The sequence below is a fragment of the Typopeltis vanoorti genome, chromosome 4, assembly GCF_054136105.1.
Source record: "Typopeltis vanoorti isolate ZY-2024b chromosome 4, IOZ_Tvanoo_1.0, whole genome shotgun sequence".
Classification (NCBI taxonomy): domain Eukaryota; kingdom Metazoa; phylum Arthropoda; class Arachnida; order Uropygi; family Thelyphonidae; genus Typopeltis; species Typopeltis vanoorti.
Genome location: NC_143552.1, coordinates 102833115 through 102859964, shown reverse-complemented (window position 1 = coordinate 102859964; position 26850 = coordinate 102833115). Strand labels below are relative to the sequence as shown.

The 26850-nt window shown below is 35.8% G+C and overlaps 1 protein-coding gene across 3 annotated transcripts in view; it reads left to right on the top strand.

The window, feature by feature from the left end:
* Positions 1-26850, top strand: part of LOC150107563 (uncharacterized) — a 215624-nt gene that overhangs the window by 176102 nt on the left and 12672 nt on the right. For all 3 annotated transcript variants that reach the window (XM_090391956.1, XM_090391955.1, XM_090391957.1), the window contains one exon: positions 10197-10303. In XM_090391956.1, the coding sequence (XP_090248082.1) occupies positions 10197-10303 (107 nt within the window). The remainder of the gene's footprint in view (positions 1-10196; positions 10304-26850) is intronic.

The window sequence follows — 26850 nt, the reverse complement described above, 5'->3', positions numbered from 1 at the left end:
TTAAAATGTTTGGTAATATAAATTTGTTTTTACTGAAACTTTAGTATAGTGATCTTGCTTATTCCATGTCCTGTTATCCTTGGTATGTGTGTGTGTGCATGAGAGAAAGATCTATTGAGGTACAGTAATTGCAGTCTAACTATGTGGAATTCAAAAACAGGCCAGAGTATTTCTTCATTAGTAGTGTGTCATGCATGCCCCCTGCTCCATACATGTTCTCTTTTGTCTTCATTTAAGCCTTGAAATTGACACTCTTGTTTACATGAATCAACCAAAAGGAAGTAAGTAGCACAGGCATACTGCTTTTGAAATGCTAACAAAATTTGCTATTAAAATGAGAAACAAATCCTAATCACTTGCTTCTCTAAATGGTGAACTTTTCTATATTCATTGATTATTTTTTATTTGTGATGAATACATACATACATACTGTACTACAGTTCTGTATAGTATCTGTTTTCACTATATATGCATTTTCTGGTTTCCATTTTAACCAGTATTTTCAGTTATCCACCTCTTCCACATCCAAGTGTGTGTGTGTGGGGGGGGGGTGAATTAGTTGGATAACTGAAAACTAAAGGTCCTGTTTACTTTGGGTTAATCACAACCGAACTGTGTGTGTGTGTGTGTGTGGCATCATGTTTCAAAAATCTCAGGTCATTAAATTTTCAAACGGGGAAATCACGCAAGTATCTGTAATTTACACTGATTAATTTTTTTATGATGTTTAGCATGGAATTACTGAAGAGTCAAAGTTAGATAAATGGAAAGAGCTCTTCAACATGATCTGTAAGGAATGCAGAGAACCAACAGGGCTTCTTCTCCATTGTCCAATTTTGAGATTCTTATAGTGTGTGTGCTTTCTTATTAGCTATCCACTGAAATACTTGAAATACTGAAGGAATGAAGATGTATTAGCCATTTGAGAATGTCTTAACCCCTGAAAAATGAAGTGGTACAATATGATGAAATATAGGGACATCCATGGAAGCTGGGCAAGAGTGTGGTTAGTAAGGGTGTTAGAGCTGGGTTTTTTACTTTTAGAGTGGTGAATGAATGGAATAAGCTGCCAGAGTCTGTTGTGGGTGCTATGACAGTGAATGAGTTCAAGGCAAAGTATGATAGATACTGTGTGAATGTCGAATAGTTGTGATGGACATGATGTTTAGGACCTCCCTCAATGAGTCTAAGGACTCCTTGGAGTCGCCCGTAATAATAATAATTATACCAACCAACTAGTGTGTTGTGTTAATTGGTTACATGATGGTTTGGCTACTTTTTTCAGGGAACCAGTGTGAACAGTGCAAAAATCGGCTGCTGGCATAACATCTCAAACTTAATGGAATTGCAGACTTAAGAAGCATGAATGGAAAAGAAGGAATGCTATCAGAGGAATTGCAGAAATACCATCTAGTTATAATTGGTGTTGCTGAGACAAAGAACAGGTGACATACTTCTAAATGATAACTATAAGCTATTATATTCAGGCAGTAGTAACCAGGAAAAGACATTGCAGTGTATTATTATTGTCATCTGAGACCTCCATGGAGTCAAGGACTCATTGAGAGAGGCTATAATTCACCCAAACCAGCTGTCATACTTTCCCTTAAATTCATTCACACTAGATTCACTTATCCCTAAAGGCAAACTATTCCACTCACCACTCACTTACTGCTCTATGAGAGAAAAACCTAGCTCTTACTCCTTTCTTGACTGTGAATAAAATTAACTTCCATGGATGTCCCTGTGTTCTCTTCCCACCTTTCATATAACAAAAAATTTCATTAGACGATATCCTATAACACCCATTCAAGAGTTTACAGACCTCAATCATATCACCCCTCTTTCTCCTGTTAACCAGAGACTGCAATCCGTCCTCATAATCTAAATCCCATAATCAGGATATAATCTTTGTAACTCTTCTTTGCACCATCATCATAATCATAAAATTCCTGATATGCACTCTCCCCAAGGACGTACTGGATATGATGATGGTACTACATGAAAAGTTTGTGATTACTAACTTTCTATTACTAACCATACCAGTTTAGGTTAGCTCTACTCACACATTCCTGGATCTTCATTTTTAATATGATTCTGCTATTCATTCCTCTGATATTTCTTGCAACTCTCATATGTGTTGTCTCTAGTTTTACAGAAACTGCTTTATTTCTAATCCAATGCTCAGACCCATAAGTTAAAATTATTTATCTGCTAGTTTCATGTATTGGCTAATTTCTTACTTATTCCATTTAAATTTATTCAACTGGCTTCTCTCTCTCTCCACCAGCTGTTCCCATGATTTCTCAGCTGTTTGTCTTAAAGTAAAAACATGATCTTGATAACTCCTGTTTGACTTGAACCCAGTCTATTCTTCAAGTTTTCTTTTTACAGTTTTTCTTCCTCTTCTCAAGTATGTATATGGAAATCTTATCTAGTTTTTTCCAGCTGCCATTTCACATTTCAGATTTCTGAAATGTATGAATTGATATGTATACTTGATTCCATTTCTCTTAGCTATATTTTACCACTGCTCTGTAACTGCTTGTTTCATTTAAGTCTTTCAAAGTAATTACTCCAGATATCTAAAATATCTTTATCATCCCTGATGACTTTCACAGTACTATTTCCTCCATTCTTAATTTTTTCAACTCATCCCAGAACATTTTGCCACCCTTATAATATTTATTTTCTATATTTTTACCAGTCTTCCCATGATTTTTGTTTAGCTATGTTTACAGTCAGCTAAACTTTCTGGCATTTTTCTGTGTTTTTTCAGGACCTTGGCTGACTTACTTGATAGGAATTTTCTATGTGCTTTTTTCTTATCTAAGAGTGCCTTGTTTAACTTCTTGAGTCTGCATGAAGTTTGGATTTTTCTGTCCTTGCAAGACAATCAGTGTTTTCTTCGCAGCTTGCCACTGACAATCCAAGGTTTGGTTCTTGTTTTTAGACTGTTTAAGTTTTGCTTTGAATAATATTTGTATATTTGGCTACATCTCATCCCTAAAAGCTGTTTTGACCTCGATTCTTTTTAAAAACTTTCTTGCATGTTTTTCTTTTCAGTGTGATATTCACTTTTAACTATAGTTAACTACTACTACTACTCAGAACTAAAAGGTGATCACCCTTTGTATACGCTTGCATTCTGAACTCGCATGAAGATATTGCTATCAGCAGTAACATAGTAATAAGATTTCTTATTTCTTGTATCTTCTCTTTGTGAGTTTGTGTGCATCTATATGTTGGAACATTATACTTGTGATGACTAATCTGTGTTCTGAACAGAAATCTAACAGATAATTAAACCATTGTTATTAGCTTTGCCTTTATTTTCAGGTATTCTCAAAAAGCAGTAATTTTCTACTCTGCCATTTAAGTCTTCAAAAAGAGCTTATCATATTTCTTTGTTTACTGCCTTCTAATAATAATTGAAGAATTCCTCCATTTATTCTTTAGTAGAACTTTATATGGGACCATAGGCACAAATAAGTTCCGTTGTCCAATTCCCCCATTTTGAAATGTGCTCATATCACTCTGCTTGAAAGTGCTGCCAGTTAAGTTTCTCTTTATGGTTACAGCTATTCCTTTCTTTACCTGAGTAGTATTGCCTAAAAATATAACATCATCTGTTTATACATACAACATATAGGTTTGCATTATTGTTAACTTCCTGTTAATAGTTTTATTCCATGTTAATATGTTATTTGTAATTTCTCAAATATTAGTTATGATATTCCAGTCTTATATTAAAAAAACTATTAACTTCCTCTTATACTTCTTTTTTATGCTATCCTGTCAACAAATGCTTGCTTTGTTAACCTTTCCTCTCCCTCTCTCTCATTATGTTTACATGATCATATACCACCTTGATTAGCATGGTTGGTCACACACTTATAAAGCTAATTATGTTAGTTTCTTTGCTATTACTTTCATTTTTAGTTTAATTCTGCATAATGCCAACTGTTCACTCTGTCATTCTTTCTAGCTAACATTCATGATGCAGTTGTTCATTAGGAATGAACACTGAACTTCCAGTGAAATCTGTTTACTTCCCATTCCCAGCATCGGAAATAGACTTAACTCTTAGTGATGGAATCTTGAGGAGCAAAGACTCCTCAAGATTTAAACCCATGTTCAGTTTTGGTTAAGTGAAGACTAGAGGCCCTGCACTTCTCTAGTCTTTGATTAACTATTTTATTTCCAACTCAACTTTCACATCCATAAGTTAAAATTGATTTGAAGACTGTCTTGTATACTACTAATTGAGTATTTTAGCTAATTTCTTTTAGATTTGTTAACTATCATCAAAAAATATGAATAACAGTTGACATCTAAGAATACCTTTTTTGAACGTCTCCAGTATATCAGATGTGACTCAACAACTAGGAAACATGCACCCATTTGCAATGCCGTGGCCAGAGAGTTTTCTGATATGAGAGGCTGCCAAGAGTGGTGGTGGTGGTTAGAGGAATAGTGTAGTCTTAACAGAGTCACAATCATTCAGATGACTGCACAATGTTGGAACCTATCAGAAGTGGAGTATTGCAGCAAATTCCATTCCTCTCAACTAAAATCAAATAGACATGAATATAGGAACACGGATACAACATTTGGGGAATGGGAAAAGTTAATTATATCACATCTTGGTCCCATGCTAATAGCATGCCAGTGGATTAGACTTGTGGCAGCATTTTTAATTAGTGAATCCATTATGTCAAGTAGCAGCACTACAAGCTAGGTGGTGATGTTGTGGGGAAGTGTTTTCTTGGCACACATTAGATTTCCTGATGCCAAGTCTTCTTGAACCACTCTGAGGTTTACTTACATAATGTGAATATACTTGTTGATGATTCTATTTCTATACTTTAGCCTTGCTGTCACTGTAAAAATTTTGAGATTCATTTAACTAGATGACTTCTCCCCCCCACTCTTCAAATGCTGACAAGGTGCATTTCTTCATGTCCGCAATTTATTCATCTGGTAAGTTGTTTCCAGTAGAATAAGTGCACCATATCACAAGGTATCAAAATCATTTGCTAGTTGGGAGATCATTTGTTAGCTGAGTGGATAGTATCTCTTTTCCTCAACAAATGGTCAGTGGGTCTGAATCCCACCATGGATGTGGATATTTGTGAATGTCTTTAGGTAGTAGATAAATGAATTTTATCACCAAGTGTATGACTACCACCTTGCTTATTAAAGGTGTGAAATGGCTTGAAAATTACTAATGCATGTTTGATGTGATGCTCATGAAATAGGAATGATTTTATTGGCTTGTTGAATCACTGGATGTCAAACCAATTGAGCATCTATAAGATGAGCAGAATCAGCTCTGTTAGGTAGCAGGTATAGGCCACTTAATGGTTATAAAAGTGCAGTTGCAGAATTTCTGGTATTATTATATCCTGTATGAATTCAGTTGTGTGTATAACTTATGTTACACCTGAATTCTTACAAAAAAGAATGAGGATGAGTGCCAAATAGAGAATGCAACTTACCTTTAAAAATATGTCATTGTCATGGAAATAAACTGAGTAGTAATGATAACATGCATTTAAGTGCATGCACAATCACATGATCAGGAGATATATATACGAAACTTCTTGAATAGAGAAAGGGGGAATGAAAAAGGAAGAGAAGAATAACAGAGAAGAGAATATACAAAAGAATAGGGAGAGAGTAGGGATAAAGAAGTCTAGACTTGAAACATGGACCTAGCAGAGTATCAGGTTAGCATGATCATTAGAAGTGTAGGAAAGTAAGCCATATGTGACTCCTGGTGAAAAGAATAACTTGCGAGCACATGGCTAACAGCAAAGAATAAGAGCATAATGAGAAAGATGTTGGAAGTTTTTTCCCACTTGGTTAGACTATAATAAATTTAGTTTAATCCTTTATCCAAGTGTAAGCAACAAAGTTTGCACCTGAAGTATCTTCAGGACACTGAGACAACTCGTGGTAAAGGTGGACCAAGCTCTTATCACTCCTTGTCTTAGTATCTCCCATAATGCAAAGCACATCTCCTTACAGAGATGTATAATGCTATGCATTAAGGGAAGGGCCACTACCCAGACTAAGTTTTGACCTTTATTGAGGTCTCGTCAGTGGTAGCCAGACCCAGAGGTGGTACCACGAGTTACCTCAGTCTTGAAGATACTTCAGGCACAAACTTTGTTTGCTTACACTTGGATAAAGGATTAAACTAAATTTGTTATAGTCTAACCAAGTGAAAAAAAAATTTCCAACATCGTTCTCTAAATCCAGAGTAATTTCTCCATTGCTTACACCTTAGTATCACCACCTCTGGGTCTGGCTCCCACTGACGAGATCTCAATAAAGGTCTAAACCCATCTGGGTAGTGGCCCTTCCCTTAATGCATAGTGTAATACATCTCCACAAGGAGATGTGCTTTGCATTATGGGAGATACTAAGACAAGGAGTGATGAGAGCTTGGTCCACCTTTACCACGAGTTGTCTCAGTCCTGAAGATATTTCAGGTGCGTGCAAACTTTGTTTGCTTACACTTGGATACAGGATTAAACAAAATTCATTATAATAAGAGCATAACTGAAATGTGGTGAGTGAACTACAACTGTAAAAGGGGATACAAAACTTCAACAGCAAAATTTATTCATACCTTAGAGATAAGTCAAGTCGTGATTCAAGAATTGATAAGCATTGATGAGCTAGTGATGAAATGCATCACGGTATGGATGAGATGAATATGAATCATAGAAACAGGGGTGGTCAGACCTAAGAGAGGATGTAGTATAGCAGCTAGAGTAGGAAGTGATGGTGTTGGTAGAATGGCCTCATAGAGAGTAGGATTGTTATTTTTGTATACTAATGTAAGGAGTATTAGAAATAAGAAAGCTGAGTTTGTTACATTGATTGAGTCAGTACACCCATAGGTAATTGGTGAGTGAAACTTGGTTGTCTGAGGAGGATGTACTGTCGGGAATAGAAATGGATGGACATACAATTTTCTGGAAGAATAGGAACAGGCAGAGAGGAAGGGGAGTACTCTTTAATGATAGAGGAACTGTGTTCATAGAGAGGAAGTTGAAAATTGTAGTTCATGCAAAGATTTTGAATCTGTGTGGTGAGAAGTTAAAATTAACAGAATAATATATCTAATTAGGATGTTGCTATAGGCCAGGGAATGTAGAGAGCACTGATTGTGAAATGTTTTGGCAAATTGATTGGGCATATAACAAAATGATTGTAATAGAAAATTTTAATCATAGAAATGTGAACCGGAAGGAGGATATGTTATATGGGAAAAAGGAGAGTGAATTTGTTAAATTTCTGAAGGATAACTGTCTTAAGCAGCATGTGGTGGAAGCAACTCATAGTTTTAGATTTGGTGATATCCTCACTGGATGTAGTTAATGAGGTGTCAACACTGCTGCTGGTTGGAGAGAGTGATCATGAGGTGACTTATTTGGGAAGTGGTGAAGAAAGAAAAGGTTACTACCAAGAAAGGATATATGTGGAATTATAAGGTGGATAATTATGGGAAATTCTGTAGCCAACTAACATCAATATGTTGGATTGATAAGCTGTGGAGAATACATTTTACATAGGCTGGGAATTGGTAAGGAAGGCAGTATCTGACACAAGTAGTGTATAACTGCATACTAAGAGTTAAGTGAATAAATAGAGTAAGAGTGAAATGGATGAAATGAAATCAAGCAAGCAGTATTGGAAAAGATGTTATGGAGGAGGTACAAGACATTCAATGGTGATCAAATGCAGGCTAGAAAGGTGACGAGCATGTTAAAGAAAGCAAAAGCACAGCATGAGAGGAGATTGGTCAAGGATAATTCAAGGGAATTCTTATGCTATATGGCAAATAAGAGAAAGTGAATTATGGCAGGTTGACATTGGATAGTTATGGTAGTAGAGGGGACCATTGCAAAGGATATAGTGGAGTTATTTGATAAGCACTTGATCAGTATATATTCATGTAAATGATGCTAGGTAATGTGTAGAGGGGAGGCAAGTATTAGGAGAATTAGAGGTATTCAATTTTTTAATGAATTATTTAATGAAAGTCTTGCAGTGGGAAAGGTTCCTAGAGAGTGGAAAGAAGGCAAAGCAGTACCAATCCACAAGCATGGTAGGACAAAAGTTTCTAATTATAGACAGTCTGTATATCTGCAGTTGTCATCAAGATATTTAAGTCAGAAAGATTTAAATAGACTTTGGACAAATGAGTAGGGTTGTAGTTTTAATATTAATAATCACAAGGATGTTGCATTTTGGAGTGTAGCGATATTATAAAGCTATGCACTATGTTGATGAAACTGTTCTTCAGGACATGGATGAGATTGAGATCTGAGAATGTTAGTTGACAGTAGACAAATTTAAAGGTCACATTGTACATGTTGTAAAGATCATACATCAAATTGCAGTATGATAGGGAGTACACTGAGATGTAAGAGTAAGGAGGTGGTTGTGTCACTATATAAAGCACTGATCAGACCACACTTGGACACTTTGGCTCAAATTTGCATTTAGTTTTCATTGTGAGGTGAAAATATTGGAGAAGATGTTGAAAGTTTATTTTTCACTTGGTTAGAGTATAATAAAATTAGTTTAATCCTTTATCCAAGTGTGAGCAAACAAAGTTTGCACCTGAAAGTATCTTCAGGACTGGGGTAAGGTGGTACAACACCAGGGAAACTCATTGCAAAGGTGGAGCAAGCTACCAACACTCCTATCTCAGTATCTCCTATAATGCAAAACACATCTCCTTGCCTGGCTCCCACTGAAGAGACCTCAATAAAGGTCGAAACTAGTCTGGGTAGTGGCCCTTCCCTTAATGCATAACATTAGACATATCCGCAAGGAGATGTGTTTTGCATTATAGAAGATACTGAGATAGGAGTGTGGGTAGCTTGCTCCACCTTTGCAATGAGTTTCCCTGGTGTTGTACCACCTTACCCCAGTCCTGAAGATACTTTCAGGCGCAAACTTTGTTTGCTCACACTTGGATAAAGGATTAAACTAATTTTATTATATTGGAGAAGATCTAGAGACAATTGACTAATGCGCTATCAGAAATCTGGAATGTTGGCTAAGAGGTGATATGATAGGGATTAGTTAGGGTACTTTATCAGATTAATACAGAGGATATTATAAAAAGTATAAAAAAAAAGTAGAAGGTGAGAGGGGAGGAACCAGGGGCCATCCTTGGAAGTTATATAAGTATGGTGAAGGAGGATGTGAGGAGTAGATTTTTTACAATGGAGAATTTTGGGTGAATGGAACACATTATAGGAATATGTTGTGAATGTAGAGAGAGTGTTAAAGACTTTAAGATTCAGCGCGATAAATATGTTGTCAGTTGATTGAACATCCGATGAGTCTGCCGACTCCATGGAGGGTGTGATAATAGTAATCAGAGAAACCCTCCTACTTAAATAATCAGGAGACGAATCGGTTTCCTCAGCATACACTGAGTTTATGACCTACTCAGGTTGTAACTTCTCCCCCCCCCCCCAAAAAAAGCACTTATATGCTATATTTATATTTGTCACAGTATTTGTATCAAGAATTTGTGTGTAAATGCACCACATGTTAAAATTTGTTAGATACTTTGCCATTATCCAAAATGAGTAATTTCCAACTAATTACTTGGCTAATATTTAGTTATGTCTGATTTTGTGGGTAAATTCTTATCTGTGTGCTACAGAATTTTCATCTATAAATAGCCACATATTTGGTATTCATCCACTAGTTGTATTTGAATTTGAAAAAATCAAGTTCATCTCATTGTTTTCTCTCTGAAAGCAAGTTCTGTCATCTCTAAGGTTTCTGTAACAGCTTCCTTAGTTGCAAACAGAACTTGCTGTATATAGGCTATTCTTCAAATTCTGCCACACCCAGAAGATCCTAGTCTGCTTGCAGCTATAGGAATAATCAAAGGTTGAGTAGGTTTGGGATTTGCATACACAGTCAGTAGCTGGACAGGTAAAGTAAAAAATAAGTTTTGTACTACTGCAGTACCATATCTGGTATTCAATTTCAATCTAGATTTTTTATTATAACCATCACACTTTGCATATATATAATGGAGAATTTTTGTATTCCATTAGTTTGATTTTAGCATAATACAGATATTCCATATTTTTGTAATAAATTTAGTTTTCAGTTGGAAGAAACAGTGTTATTTATGAAATTTATAGAATGAAGAATGTCTAAAGCAGAAACTAGAGGCGGGGAGTGCTAAATTAGTTCAGCAGCAGCAGATGTATGACATGCTAAGGACACGGGCTGAAGATAAAATAACAAGGTGAATATGCTTTTCATGTAATAATGCATTTCTTGCTATTTCTATTAGGTAATTGGCATTATTTATAAATTGCATCTTGCATTAAGTTATTCCTACTTCATGCAAAATACAATCCATAGCAACCCTTCCTCTCCTCAACCTTCCCCCAAAAAAGACATGAAATACAAACAGATAGTGATTGAAATGAGTCATGGCATGGGGAGAGAGAGATCATTAATAACCCATTTTCAGCATCAAAAAATTTTAGTTTTTTTTTTTTTTTTTGATACACCCTCTAAAATGTCAAAGCAGTAGTCTAATTTGGTAGGTTTAGAATATGTATATAGAATCAATAGCTTGACAGATGAAATAAAAGTAACTGTCTTGAGTAGAAAACGATGCCAATTTTTTGGAGGCATCCTTTTATACTCAAGACAGTTACTTTTATTGTAATATAATATAATGATGTAATGTGTTAATTATTTTCATGGTATTGATTACAACACAGAATGATAAGTTAATAAATATTAATTATTTTCTTATTTACTGATATTTTGCTGGTATTATATCCAGCATTTATACAGCACAAAAACAGTTTGTCAAAGTACACAAAACAACAAACACTTGGTATAACAGTGGGACAAGTTTAAAAAAATGTAATGGACAACAAGAGGAACAAAAGTCCTAATTAGGTGCCATTTATTATGTTGAAAAAAGAGAGAAAACAAGTATTAATTAGCTCTTAAACTGACTGTCTCCCCTATTTTAGTTAAATCTGTACAGGCATATTTGTTGAGTTTTAAAAGAGGTAAACCGTGAGTAGACATAACTATACAAATAAATAACGGAAAAACTCACATAGAAATATTATTTAATAGTATAATTTTCGCCTGTGTGTCACAGGCATCTTCAGTACAATTAGGCACAAAAATTAAACACTAACTGACAATTCCAAAAAGCGCCACCTAAGTAGCTGGTGTAAGATAACTAAAAAGGTCAATAACTTTCCTAAAAAAAAAAAAAATTTAATACAATAAAAAGTTAGGAAAGATTAGCTGATTTGTAAAGTACTATCTCCCATAAAGGGGATAGACGTAAGCCGTCGGATCTGTTTAAGTTAGGAGAATGAAGTAGAGTTTCACATGCTTCTTTATAAAGGCGTTCCATGAGAAACTGACTTTTGTGAAGAACTCTTGTCTTTCTCCAATGAACTCTGTGTCTAGTGAAGATGGCATGTTCTGCAAGTTCAGACTTTTCAGGTTTAAAGTACTCAATATAAGATTGGTGTTCTTCTAGCCGAATGGAGGCAGATCTTCCCGTTTGTCCGAAATAACATAATCCACAAGAGCACGGAATCTGGTAGACACCTGGATGATTAAGATGTGGAAGCTTGTCCTTTGGAGAAGCGAGAAAGATGGAGATTTTTCTAAACGGTCGAAAGGCAACAAAAATATTCAGTGGTTTTAAAATTTTTGCTATACGTTCACTGATGCCTTGTATATAAGGGATGGTAATGCGCGTTATTTCCTCTGTGTTTGAAGAGGGAGACATTAAATCTACTCAAAGTTCTTTTAATGAAGCAATTCTTATAGCCATTAGATAGAAAGGAAGAAGTTATATATCGTATTTCTTTCTGTAAAAGATCGTCTGTAGAACAAAAGGAGTGGGCCCGATGAACCAGTGTTTTAATAGTTCCTGCCTTTTGACTGGGATGGTGATGAGATTCCGCATGGATATAGTGGCCTGTATGAGTCTTCTTTCTATAAACTGAGAAATGTAGGTTACCATCTGGTTGGCGAAGAATTAGAAGATCTAAAAAGGCTAACTGCTTATTTGATTCTACTTCTAGGGTAAACTTGATCCTAGGATGAAATGCGTTTAACTTATTGAGAAATTGTTGAAGTTCATCAGAAGAGCCATTCCATACAGCAAAAATGTCATCGACATATCTGAACCAATGAGTAGGTCTGGGAGAAATATTGTCAAAGATAGCTGAAACGCAAATTTGAATCACTAGTCAGCTTACCTAGATCCAGTAATAATACTATTGATATAGATAAAGTAGTCATAAATCTTTCCGGACGTCCACTAACAGACTGTGAACGTTTTGTTTTATCAAAAGGATATGATTTTGCTGTTACGCCGAATAAGGTGCCTATTATGGATTTTTTTCATAACATAGACAGGGGTATTCGATCCTTACCCCAAAAAACAGCCAACAGATTACGTTTTGAATGTGCACAAATTCTTTTTCATGCCAAGCCTCCTCGTCCTAATCTTTCTTACTCTGAATTTAAAGCATTGAAATCACTGAAGAATAACAATAATTTAATAATTACGAAAGCTGATAAGGGGAAGGCTGTAGTGATTCAAGATAGGAAGGAATATGAGAGAAAAATGTCTCTTTTACTTCGCGACTATTCAACTTATAGGCCTCTTACATCGGATCCTACCCGGAGTCAATTGAAGAGACTTAATTCTCTTATAGATAATGTATCTACATGGAATGAAGATCAAAAGAAAAAACTTAAAACCTTCTTCGGTCGTCCACCTAGATTGTATGGTCTTCCAAAAGTTCATAAACCAGGCATTCCGTTAAGACCAGTCGTGGATTGTATAGGTTGCCCAACTTACAAAATCTCAAAATTTTTATCTAATTTACTCTCCTCTTCAACTAGAAGAACTGATACTTATATAAAAAATACTTTGGATTTTAAAAATAAAATTTCAGATCTTCATTTGGACGTTTCTGATATCATGATCAGTTTAGATGTTGTTTCTTTATTTACAAATGTGCCTCTTTCGGAAAGTATTGAATTACTACAACAGGAATTTCCTTCAGACATTGTAAACTTATTTGATTTTGTAATAAATTCTGGTTATTTTTCTTTTAAAAATAAGTTGTATCAACAAATTGAAGGAACAGCAATGGGTAATCCTCTCTCTCCTGCTATCTCTAATTTCTTTATGGAACATTTTGAACAACGTATCTTTGACAATATTTCTCCCAGACCTACTCATTGGTTCAGATATGTCAATGACATTTCTGTTGTATGGAATGGCTCTTCTGATGAACTTCAACAATTTCTCAATAAGTTAAACGCATTTCATCCTAGGATCAAGTTTACCCTAGAAGTAGAATCAAATAAGCAGTTAGCCTTTTTAGATCTTCTAATTCTTCGCCAACCAGATGGTAACCTACATTTCTCAGTTTATAGAAAGAAGACTCATACAGGCCACTATATCCATGCGAAATCTCATCACCATCCCAGTCAAAAGGCAGGAACTATTAAAACACTGGTTCATCGGGCCCACTCCTTTTGTTCTACAGACGATCTTTTACAGAAAGAAATACGATATATAACTTCTTCCTTTCTATCTAATGGCTATAAGAATTGCTTCATTAAAAGAACTTTGAGTAGATTTAATATGTCTCCCTCTTCAAACACAGAGGAAATAACGCGCATTACCATCCCTTATATACAAGGCATCAGTGAACGTATAGCAAAAATTTTAAAACCACTGAATATTTTTGTTGCCTTTCGACCGTTTAGAAAAATCTCCACCTTTCTCGCTTCTCCAAAGGACAAGCTTCCACATCTTAATCATCCAGGTGTCTACCAGATTCCGTGCTCTTGTGGATTATGCTATTTCGGACAAACGGGAAGATCTGCCTCCATTCGGCTAGAAGAACACCAATCTTATATTGAATACTTTAAACCTGAAAAGTCTGGACTTGCAGAACATGCCATCTTCACTAGACACAGAGTTCATTGGAGAAAGACAAGAGTTCTTCACAAAAGTCAGTTTCTCATGGAACGCCTTTATAAAGAAGCATGTGAAACTCTACTTCATTCTCCTAACTTAAACAGATCCGACGGCTTACGTCTATTCCCTTTATGGGAGATAGTACTTTACAAATCAGCTAATCTTTCCTAACTTTTTATTGTATTAAATTTTTTTTTTTTTTTTGACTTTTTAGTTATCTTACACCAGCTACTTAGGTGGCACTTTTTGGAATTGTCAGTTAGTGTTTAATTTTTGTGCCTAATTGTACTGAAGATGCCTGTGACACACAGGCAAAAATTATACTATTAAATAATATTTCTACGTGAGTTTTTCCGTTATTTATTTGTATAGATATTTGTTGAGGTTTGCAGTAAGTTTTAAAGCTGCTGTTGATTCCAAAACCAATCTCTCTGACTTATGACTTCTGTGCACTTCTGTTTTCTTCCATTTGATCCTGTGTGAAGGGGTATCCAAGGCATGGTCTCCTGGCCCGACTTGCCATAACAATAGCGCTGGATGTATTTTTTATGTTCACCAAGGTGAATGTCAACAGTTCTTCCTATCTGTCCATAGTAAGCCAGGTCACAAGAACAGGACACTTCATAAACTCCCTGGATGTGATAAAGAAGAGCGTTTGTCCTTAGGTTAACAGGTGAGAGTTGTCAGTTTGACATATGGTGTAAATATAGTGTGTAGCTGATATAAGCACTCAGATATCTTTTCAGGTGTGCCTTGAATGTATAAGATGGTAACAGTCTTGCTGTAGTCTTCTGTAGTAGACAGTGGGCAGGGGATTTCTGGGGAGCATTTCGCATTTTTTCTATCCTATGGGGAATTATAGCCATTGGCTAAGAAAGTGTGATGCAAGCGAGTTCAGTTCAGCAGTAAGAGCATTGTCATTGGAACAGATAGCTCTCGCTCTGTGAATTAGTGTTTTTTAGGATACTATATTGTTGAGCTGAATGATGGTATGACTATGCAAATATCGCCCTGTATGTGTGGGTTTTCTATAAACAGAAAAAGATAAGGAACAATCTGGAAGCAGTGTGATTAGTGTATCCAGGAAGGACAGACAGTCATTAGCTTCCTCTTTCATGATGAAGTGGATTTTAGTGTTTGGGCTATTTAAATGCACTAGATACATGTATCCAATATATCTACCATGTGGCCAAATAGCAAACATAGCATAGCTAAACCATTGGTTTGAGAGTGGCTGTATTCATAGCATTTCCAAGTGCTCTATGTAGAAATTGACTATAGGGAGAGAAAGGGGGTGAATCCTATTGCTGTCCCATCTAGTTGTTTGTATATCTTCCCTTTCCATGAAAAATGACGTGCATGTACTGTAAATTTAAATAATTCAGATATATCCAGGGGAAACGTTACTTTAGCAAATCAAGGGTTTCGATTAATGGTACATTAGTGAATAGTGAAGTAATAACAAAACTAATCATTAAGCACCTCTGTAGCCTGATTGGGAAAAGCCTAAGTTTGATCGTGATTGGAGGAATCTTGATATATATATATATATATATATATATTTTTTTTTTTCAATTGAAGGTAAGTTAGCCGATCTCGTATGGAAGTCGCAGAGTTTTTCCCTCTCGGAAACTCTGGTTTTTTTATCCCGCATACTGAAAAATCTGCCTTCAGGACACACGCAATTTACAGACAAAAAAATACTAGTGTTGGTAGTGGCCAGTAGATGATGTTTGTGTATATGATGGGAAAGGATGAAAGTCGTGGGGACAGAGAGCTGTAGAGTAGGTGCCCTCTGTTGATGAGTTTGACTCCTTGGAGGTGTTGCGAAATAGTAATAAATAATAATAGTAATCATTACACAAATTGAATGGATATTGAATTCATCATATATTTCAAAGCTTTTTTAAATAATGCTGATAATTTGAAATGATGATAATAAAATTGGCTCTTTATTTCAGTAATTCTTGGTACCTTTTGAAATGTGACACCTTTTGGCAACTCGTATGGGAAAGAATGACTTCTGCATCACTTCAACCTGGGTATTTTACATCTGGGTCTGGCTCCCACTGACGAGACCTCAACAAAGGTCAAAAACGGTCTGAATAGTGACCCCCTCCTATAATGCATAGCATAGCATCATACGTCTCCGCAAGGAGATGTGCTTTGCATTATGGAGAATGCCAAGAGAAGCGATCAGAACTTACTCCACCTTTGCCATGAGTTGCCCCTATTCCGAAAAGTTGCTCACACTTGGATCTGCCAAAACCCTTAGTTTCTATATTCGGCACGAAGCTCTTGTAGTTTCTATATATATTTGACTTTTAAATGTTGAATTCAATTATCCACTTAATTTCTATAATTTTGCATCGCTGAAGTGAAGCCTCTTGGCTCTTTATTTCAGTAATCATTACATCTGAACTTTTTAAGGATGGTGTTCTAAAATACAGGCAGCCCTCGGTTTATGCCTCACTTCTGTTCCTGAAAAAACAGGCGTAAACCGAACCCAATTTTAATGGGAGGTACAAAGTAATGTTCCGTGCAGTCAAAAAATATGCACACGAAGTATGTGTAACATTATTATATTTAAAGCTTTGATAATACATACATATATATTTGTTAAAATAAAATTATTAATAACGAAAACAAAACAAAATTATATACAAAAAATATGAAACTTCGAAAAGATATTACATATTTCTATGTTGAAGTTCCTGGTTTCGGATCACCTGCACTTTTTTTGACAAAAGTATCCAATGTTAACTGCCTAGATTTTCTTTTTCTTTCTTTAAGGAGTTCAATGTAAGGTCAAATACATGTGATTACACTCTTTTTTACGTTTACACTCCATTCCCAATCGTGGTCCATTTTGCGGAGTTCATCAGTCAATGTCTCTATGTTTGCAAGGATACACTGTAAATCGGCCATTTTTATATTCTCAGAGGATTTTCTTCATTTTCTTTCTCCTCCTTTGGATGTTGACTTAATTGTTCAGCTAATTCTTTTAAGTCTTCATTGGAAAGTAGTTTATCATGGCTCTCTAAGACTTCTATCACATCTTCCAATCCCACCTCTCGCACAAGCTTGGTAACGTCTTCAATAACATTCTCTTCTTGCTCTAATTCCTTGAAGTCGTGCATAAATGCTGGAAGAAGTTTTCGCCATGCTCCTTTTAAACACTTTGCTGACACTTCGTTCCAAGCTGCCTTGATGTTGTTAATGCCCTTCAAAATATTGAATGGCCGCCAATAGCCTTTAATAGTTTTTCCTGAAGTGTCCAAGACTCTTACCATTTCCATAAATGTTATACGGAGATAATAGGCTTTGAAGATTGATATAATCCCCTGATCCATCAGTTGAAAAAGTGATGTTGTATTTGGGGGCATGTAAACCTTGACATCCAATGGTGTTCTTATTTCACCAAGGTTTTGAGGATGTCCAGGGGCATTATCCAAGAGAAGCAATGCCTTGGCTGGCAAATCATTTTCTTTACAGAAACGAAGCACGGTAGGACAAAAATAATTTGTGTACGAATCTATAAAAACGTCTTGTGTAACCCAAGCTTTCTTGTTCCATTTCCAATAGACTGGCAGCATGGCTTTTAGACCCTTGAAGGTGTGTGGTATCTGTTAATGGTACACCAACATTGGTTTAAGCTTCAAAGTTCCAAAGACATTTGCACCCAACAAAAGCATAAGTCTATCTTCTGCAGCTTTAAAACCTGGAGCGGAACGTTCTTCACAGGAAATGAAGGTGCATGATGGCAATTTTTTTCTAGTAGAGCCTAGTCTCATCAACATTAAAAATGAGATCAGGAAGATAACTTCCTTGTTCTACACAGCCTTGAAATTCTTTAGGAAAAGCAGATGCTGCCGCAACATCTGCACTTGCCGCCTCACCACATAATTTGACACTATGGCACTTACTTCAAGACTCAAATCTCATGAACTAACCTTTGCTTCCTAAAAATGTTTCTTCACCTCCATCTGTCTTTTTAAGATTCTCAAAAATTGTTTTTGCTTTCTCAGTTATAACAGCCTGCATCAGAGGAATATTTTTCTGATTCAAAGTCATCCACCTATAATGATAATAATTTTTCCATTTTTTCATGAAGTTTACCCCTGCTATAACTTACATGTTTTGCATTTAGTACTGCCATAGATTGTTGCACAGACTGTTTTATTCTATCTACATTTTTCATAATTGTAGTAACAGTCGATGGAGGTAAATTCATACTTCTACAGACATTAGCATGTGTGTCTGTCCATCTTCCATTCTTCGAATCACCTCCATCTTCTTTTCAAGTGTGATTGATTGCCGCTCCTTCTTAACACCAAGTTCTGCTGACTTTCCTGCACTTCTTTTATCAGAGATGGTATGTAATAACGTACTTTATCAATTTAAATACGTATGTATGTAAAAAAAATTAAATAGAACAATTAGGTAGATTCAACAGTAAAACTAGGTTTGATACATATATGTCGTAGTAGCTCAGTAAACACTCAAATAGCGTCGTTTCTCAGTCAGACCACACTACAGTAAGAAAGCATGCACAGGCATCCGGCATTATTGTGAATTGCTGTAAACTGAGGGCTGCCTGTACTTTTTATCATCATCATCATCATCATCAAATTCCTGCCATGTACCCTCAAGGGGTGTACAGGATATGACAGTACTACATGAAAAAATTACATCATTACTAACTTCCTATCTACAATTTTCCTCCAAATCAGTCTGTTACTTGTCAAGACTCCAACATTATCAGATCTTATATTTCTATTGTCTAAGGCACTTTGTACCGTATCAATCCACCTATATCTTGGTCTTCCTCTGGGTCGTTTTCCTGCCAACCTGGCAGAGAACACTTGTTTTGCTAATCTTTCCTCTCCCATTCTATTTAAGTGACCATACCATCTGAAATTAGCTCTGCTAACGCATTCCTGGATGCTGACAATGTCAAGTTCTTTCCTAATATCCTCATTTTTAATATGATATTGCCATTGATGCCATCTGTTCACGCCTCTAATCTTTCTCAGGACTCTCAGATCCATAAGTTAAAATTGGTTTGAACACAGTCTTGTATACAGCTAATTTAGTGTTCCGACTAATTTCTTTCTTATTCCATATGAATTTATTCAATTGACTTCCCACGATACCAGCTTTGCTGATTCTGTTGTCTATTTCTATATTTAGTTTACCATCTTCAGTAAAAATTGTGCCTAAGTAGCTGAAATGTTTTACTTGTTCCACAGGTTCTCCATTCACAACACAGTTGACATTTTCAATGATTCTGCCTATTTTCATTGTCTTTGTCTTTTTATTGCTGACCTTCATACCATATCTATTACAACAGCTATTCAATTTAGTCAGAGAATCTTGCAGACTTGTAGCGGATTTATTTAGAAGTATAACATCATCCGCATAAAGCAAAGAGCTGACATTAACATCTCCAATTTTGATATCAGGTTTAATACCACATTCCTTCATAATGTGATCCATATAGATAATGAATAACAGAGGGGATAATGTACATCCTTGTCTCACACCAGATTTAACATTAAACCATCTTCCTGTACTTCCTTCAATTCTAACTGCTGACTCACAACTCAAATAAAGACTAAGTATTGCTTGATATAATGCCCCATTGACACCATATAACTGCAGCGTATTGAATAGCTTCTCTCTTGGCACCTTGTCATATGCCTTTTCCAAATCGACAAAACTTAAATACAGATCTTTGTTATATTCCCATGCTTTCTCGACTATTTGTCGTAAAGTGAAGAACTGATCCTGACAGCCTCTATTTGGCCTGAATCCAGCTTGTTCTTCACCAAGCTTTTCTTCCACAATTCTTCTCAACCGTTTCTCAAGTATACTTGCATAGATCTTGCCAGGAACACTCAGTAGGGAAATACCTCTGTAATTCTCACATTCAGTTTTATTTCCCTTTTTATATATGGGTACTATGAGAGCTCTACTCCAATCATCGGGAATTCGTCCCTCTGTCCAGGCTTTCTGAACTATGCAGTGCAGCCACTGTAAGACTCTTATACCACCATACTTCAGCATTTCTGGTCGAATATCATCTACTCCTGCTGCCTTTCCACATTTCAAGCCTTTGACGGCTTTTTCTACTTCAAGTATGGATATGTATTCCTGACTGCATGCCTGGTCAGTGTTTTTTATCACTGTGCTGTCATCACTGCTTGTTTCATTTAGCAGTTTTTCAAAGTAATTACTCCATACTTCAAGGATATCTTTTTCTCCTGTTTTCATTTCACCTTTATCATCTCTAATTCCTTTTACAGCACTCTTTCCTCCATTCCTAAGCTTCTTCAACAACCTCCAGAATATTTTGCCACCTTCTTGATATTTATTTTCTATATTCTTGCCAAAGTCCTCCCATGACTTTTGTTTAGCTAGTTTTACACACTGTTTAGCTTTCTTACATTTGTCTCTGTATTCTGTAAGAGTAAAAGCTGACTTATTTGCCAGGAACTTTTGATATGCTTTCTTCTTTTCCTTCACTGCCTCTTTAACTTCCTGTGTCCACCAGGGAGTTCTGATTTTTTTATCCTTACAGATAATCTCACCACATGCCTCTCTGGCAGAATCAATCAATGTTTCCTTCAGAGTTTGCCACTGAATCTCCAAGGTTTGATTCCTGTTCTCAAACTCTTTCATTTTCTTTTCAATAATATTTCTGTATTTTAGTCTACAGTTTACATCTGAGAGCTGCTCAACTTTTATTCGCTTTAAAACTTTCTTACATGTTATTCTTTTCAATATGAAATTCAATTTTATCCTGCTCAAGACTAAATAGTGATCACTTCCAATTTCAAATCCTCTGTACACTCTGGTGTCCTGCACCAGGGAGAAAACATCACTATCAACAATAACATAGTCAATGAGACTTTTCTTATTCCTAGCCTCTTCTCTCCATGTGAATTTGTGCACATTTTTATGTTGGAACATGGTGTTAGTAATAACCAGTCCATGTCCTGAGCAGAAATCCAACAGATATTTGCCATTATTATTAGCTTTGCTCTTTTCTCCAAATTTTCCCAAAATATTTTTGTATGTCTCACAATCATTTCCTACTCTACTATTTAGATCCCCAACAAGGACCAACTTTTCCTTTTTCATTGTGTCAGTTGCTTTTTCTAAAGCCTCAAAAAATTCCTCCACTTCTACCTTAGTAGAACCTTCTGTGGGACCATAGGCACAAATAAGTCTCATTGTCCAGTTCCCCATTCTCATATTTGCCCACATTACTCTACTTGAGACTGACTGCCATTCAAGAAGATTAGCCTCGTATTTTGTGTTGAATACTATGGCTATTCCTTCTTTTCCTTGATTGTTATTGCCTGAATATAACATTTTGTATTTATTGCTCAGAAAGATCTCACCAGTTTTGGTCTTTTTTGTTTCAGTCACCCCTATTATGTCAATCTGGTACTTATCTAATTCCTCAGCTAGCTCCATTTCTTTGCCATTCAGGCTTCTTACGTTGATAGTACCGATCTTTAAGTCTGGTGATGTTGAGTTGGGGTTTGTTTTCAGATTTGTTCCAGTAGCTGACTTTTCGCTGTTCGCCCTGGTTCCCTGGCGAAAACAACGGGGACGTTGTTTAACCGGGCGACGCCCCAGCCGGCATGAAATTTTGTCATGTTGTACCATAATTTTTTATTTTGGTTTAACCAATAAGAATACAATTTGGTCGGCTAAATCCCAAATTGCCAGCCCATCCTCGTTCGTTCAGTATCAAAGTAGATACCCAACAGGGTGCACCACGAGAAGGTGAGGATTGGACATTAGGTCAGAAGCCCTGGTCGGTTCTCCGCATTCCTTTAAAGGCTATGTGGAGGTCTCCTCTCAGTTATACAGCTTTGACCCTTAAGCACCCCCTGTACTTTTTAGGTGAACATAATTTTTAACAAATGAGGAAGAATTACTTATGAGGTTGGCTAGTAATTTAGCTAAATGTTTAGCAAGTTTGTATGTGGGACTATTTCTACTATCCACAATAAATCATGGTGGTGGTGGTGGTGCGGGGGGGGGGGGGGTTGTACCTTGTTGTGAATTTTAGGTGCTCCATATATTCTGGGTGTTTTGTGAACATGAAAAGATTAGTTTGTTACCTGTTTCTTTTGGCCAGGAAGTGACTTTTTTATCAATAAAAATTTTGTATAAGTATGTACATTTTGTTTTCATATTCAGCTAAATTCATCACCACAGCTGCATTAACTTTGTCTGCTTTAGTTATAACAATATTGTTATTATTGTATAGCTCTTTTAAAGCACTGATTTCCTTTTTTGAGATATTGTTTTTGGGAGGCTTGGAATGGATTAAGATGTTGGCCATATTGGCTATTGCTGAAGGCAGATCATATATTTTCTGTTCAATGGAAGCCATTATTTTGCCTTATAGAACTTGTCTGGGAATAACTGCAAAGTTATGTCCTCGATGACTTAATGCACTAAGTTTCATCCATTAGGGCTACCAATGATAAATTCAGAATGACACAATCTTGTAATTGTGGTTGTTTTGTAGCACTACGATGTTGGAGGATTTCAAACTTTTTCTAGTGTTGGTTTTTTGACTTTTATGAATTCTTTATCTGCTGCTGTCAAGATCCCACAATTCTGAGTTTATCACACAATTTGTCATGTAGAGCATTGATAGTTGCATATTTTTGAGAGCTCCATACGATTAGCACTAATCTGTTTATGCAATAGTACTAAACTCGCTCATTTGTAAATACGCTGGGCTTTAGCCGAGTGAAACTTGCTTTTAATTCTGACGGAGTTTGGTATTGTATTGGTGTCTCAGCACCTCTTGAAGAAAGCTAACCTGTTTAGCTGCAATGCCAATTTTGTCTTTCACTTACTGAATTGTCGTGCTTTGCATACAATATCATCTCCATGAAGAATTCTCAGACGCATAGAAAGTGTTGGCTGAACATGTTAATTATTTTCACGGTATTGATTACAACACAGAATGATTTAAAAAACAATTAATTTTATTAACTTATTTGTTGATGTTATATCCAGCATCTCTTCAGAGCACAAGAACAGTTTGTATTCATAGTTTGTCACAGTACACAAAACAATAATTTTGGTATAATAGTGAGACTATCTTAAAAAACTGGTGTTTAAAGTCTCATTTCTCCCCCAGATATATTTGAAGTTCATAGAAAGGGAAGATATACAAATAACTAGATGGGACAGTAATAGACTTCCCTCTCCCCCTTTAGCCAATTTCTACATACGACACTTGGAAAAGTGTTGTATGTAGAATACACATATCTAGTATCTATGAATACACTCTCAAACCAGTGCTTTGGCTATGCTATGTTGATTATGTATTTGCTATTTGGCCACATGATCCAGGCACATTGGATACATTTTTAATGCATTTAAATTAGTGTTGCCAATTTAGCTCTTTTGGAGCTAGATCTAGCTCTTTTTTTTCTTCCCTAGCTCCAAATCTAGCTATTTCAGAACTAGTTTCAGCTCTTTTTAGTTTTTATAATTTACTGTTAAAGAAATTGTTTTGAAAGTTTTCCAGATGTTCGCATTTGATAAGGAATTGTATTGTACGTTTGGTGCGAGCACGTTTCAAATGCATGATGACGTCAGTCAGTCACGTGGCCCAAACAGCCTACCATTTTGTCACCTTAAAATTGATAGCACCGCTACAAGTTAGTCTTTTCACATATCGTAACTAACAACCAGTGTTAGTTACGATGTTCTGGTTGTTAGTTACGATAGCGAGTGGGAAGTTTTCAAAGACTGATTGTAATTTGTTGCAGTAAAGAGTTGTATACCCTTCTTCAAAAATGACAAAGAGAAAAATAAAGCATACAAGCAAAAATTTAGGAGGGAGTGGTTGCAAATAGGAATATTTAGAAAGTGGTTGTGTGAAGTTCCTGGTGATGCTACAAAAGGTCGCTCTAAGTTTTGCAGATGTTTCACATCTGCAAAACTTCCAGTGGCCTTTTGTAGCGTTAAACTAAGAAACATCTTGCTGCAGTTCCATATAAGGCTGTTCCTATTACAAATATGCTTGTGAAAAAGTCTGATGAGACCACGAACTTTGAAGGTAGGTTAGCATTATTTCTTTGTTGTCACTCATCATTCAACAGTTGCAGTCATCTAGTAGATCTTTGCAAAAATTTATCCCAGACAGTCAAATTATGCCAAACGTAAAAATACACTGAACTAAGTGCTCTGCAATTGTAAAGAATATTCTAAGTGAGCATTATGACGAAGATCTAATTGTGGACATTGGAGATGAAAATTTCAGCTTGCTAATAGACGAATCGAATGATAGCACAGTGAATAAGATTTTAGAAATGGCCATTTATTATAGCAAGAAATTCAACAAAATTATGCATACATTTCTGAGCATGGTGGTTCTAGAAAAGTGTGGTATTGTGGCTGCACTGAAAAAAAGAGCTCTTGCCCAAGAAACTGGACATTAAAAATCTCGTTGCCATTGGTACAGACAATGCCAGTGTGTTATGGTTGGTGTCAATAATGGCATTTATGAACTACTGAAGGCATATATTCTCTCCTTAATTTTAATTGCCATTCATTACAACTGGCAGTGTCTCACACTTGTGCAGAATCTCTCCCAAGAAAATTAGTTGCTGAAACGTATAAGTGGTTTTCATTCTTCTTCAAGACAAGCAGCATACAAAGAGCTGTATCAAACTATCAACAAAAATGATGCTCCTCTGAAAATTATAAGCAATTGTGCAACAAGGTGGCTCTCCATTGAATTTGCAGTAGACAGAATTCTCACCCAGTGGTTGGAATTAAAAACTCATTTCTAAGTCGTGAGTGTGACTGAGAAATGTTACAAAGCTCAAATTTTGTGGGAGATGTACAAAGATGAAAGGAATCTGTTGTACCTTTTATTTTTACATCCTGTTCTAGTTCAAGTTTAGCAAGTTAACAAAATTTTCGAATCTAACAGTGCAGATAAGATGAGATTATTTGAACACCTTTCTCGTTTGATTCGTTCTATTGCTAATATGTTAGTGCTACCATCATCCACAGTCCACCCTCTAGAGTCAGAGATTGATGACTATTTGGATTCCAATCCAAATCTTGGTTACAGATTTGAAAGAAAAATTTCAGAGTTGATGATATAAAAGAAAATAATGCAAAATGATGAGCATAATCTTAGAAGTAGAGCAAGACAGTTTCTTCTTGGTCTCTTCAAGCAGCTTAAGCAAAGGTTGCCTGAAAACTTGAATATTTTAAGAATGATCTCTTCTTTTTCTGTTGGCAATACCCTAAAACATATAAAAGAACCTATTACTTCCATCTTAGAAATAATGCTGAAAACAGAAAAAGATGATGCTGCTGAATACCAGTACAATACTGTCCACTTAAATAAATGGACAAATATAGAAAACATTGAGCTATTCTGGACTGAAGTACGAGAATATAAAGATGCATCTGGAATGAATCCATTTAAAGAAATTGCTCAGTGTGCAATAAATTTATTAATGCTGCCAAATTCTAATGCGAAAATTGAAAGAATTTTTAGTTCCATGAATGTAGTTAAAAACTAAATTAAGAAACAAGATGGAATTGTCAATGCTGACAGCAATTTTGTCAGTCAAGTATAGACAAATATAGAAAACATTGAGCTATTCTGGACTGAAGTACGAGAATATAAAGATGCATCTGGAATGAATCCATTTAAAGAAATTGCTCAGTGTGCAATAAATTTATTAATGCTGCCAAATTCTAATGCGAAAATTGAACGAATTTTTAGTTCCATGAATGTAGTTAAAAACTAAATTAAGAAACAAGATGGAATTGTCAATGCTGACAGCAATTTTGTCAGTCAAGTATAGCCTCGGGCATAACAACAAGTGCCGTACAGACTATCATTTACCAGCATCTACACTGAGTAATATTGGAACAATTGCCACATATAATAAAGCTGAAAATCTAAGTGAAAACGTGAATTAAGCACAGACCAGATGGAAGATGTATTTAGCCACTTATATGCAAGTATCACTTCAACTTGAATAAAGTAAGTAACTTAAAAGTATCAGCTACTACTTTTAAAATTTTAGCTTCAAATTTTTATTTTTAACTCCTTTTTAGCTCTTTCTAGCTTTTTTTTTTTAAAGATTTAGCTGTTTTTAGTAATTTTCATTTGGCAACACTAAATAGCCAAACCTTAAAATTCACTTCACAGTGGAACAGAAGCTAATGACTGTACCTTTCCTAGATACACTAATCACATGGCTTCCAGATAGTTCCTTATCATTTTCTGTTTATAGAAAACCCACACATACAGGGAGATATTTGCACACATTCACTCCATCATCCAGCTCAAAAGCATAGTATCCTAAAAACACTGATTCACAGAGCTTGAGCTATCTGTTCCACTGACAATGCACTTACTGCTGAACTCACTCACTTGCATCACACTTTTAGTCAATGGCTATAATCCTGTTAGGATAGAAAAAATACTAAATGCTCCCCAGAAATCCCCTCCATTGCCTATCACACAAGACTACAGCAGAACTGTTAACATCCCATACATTCAAGGCACATCTGAAAAGATATCTAGAGTGCTTAATAAATATCAGCTACACGCCATATTTAAACTATATGTCAAATTGGCAACTCTTATCTGTTCACCTAAAGACAAACTTTCTTCTTTATGATATCCAGGAGTTTATGAAGTGCCTTGTTCTTGTAGCCTGGCTTATTATGGACAGACAGGAAGAACTGTTGACCATCCATCTTGGTGAACATAAAAAAAA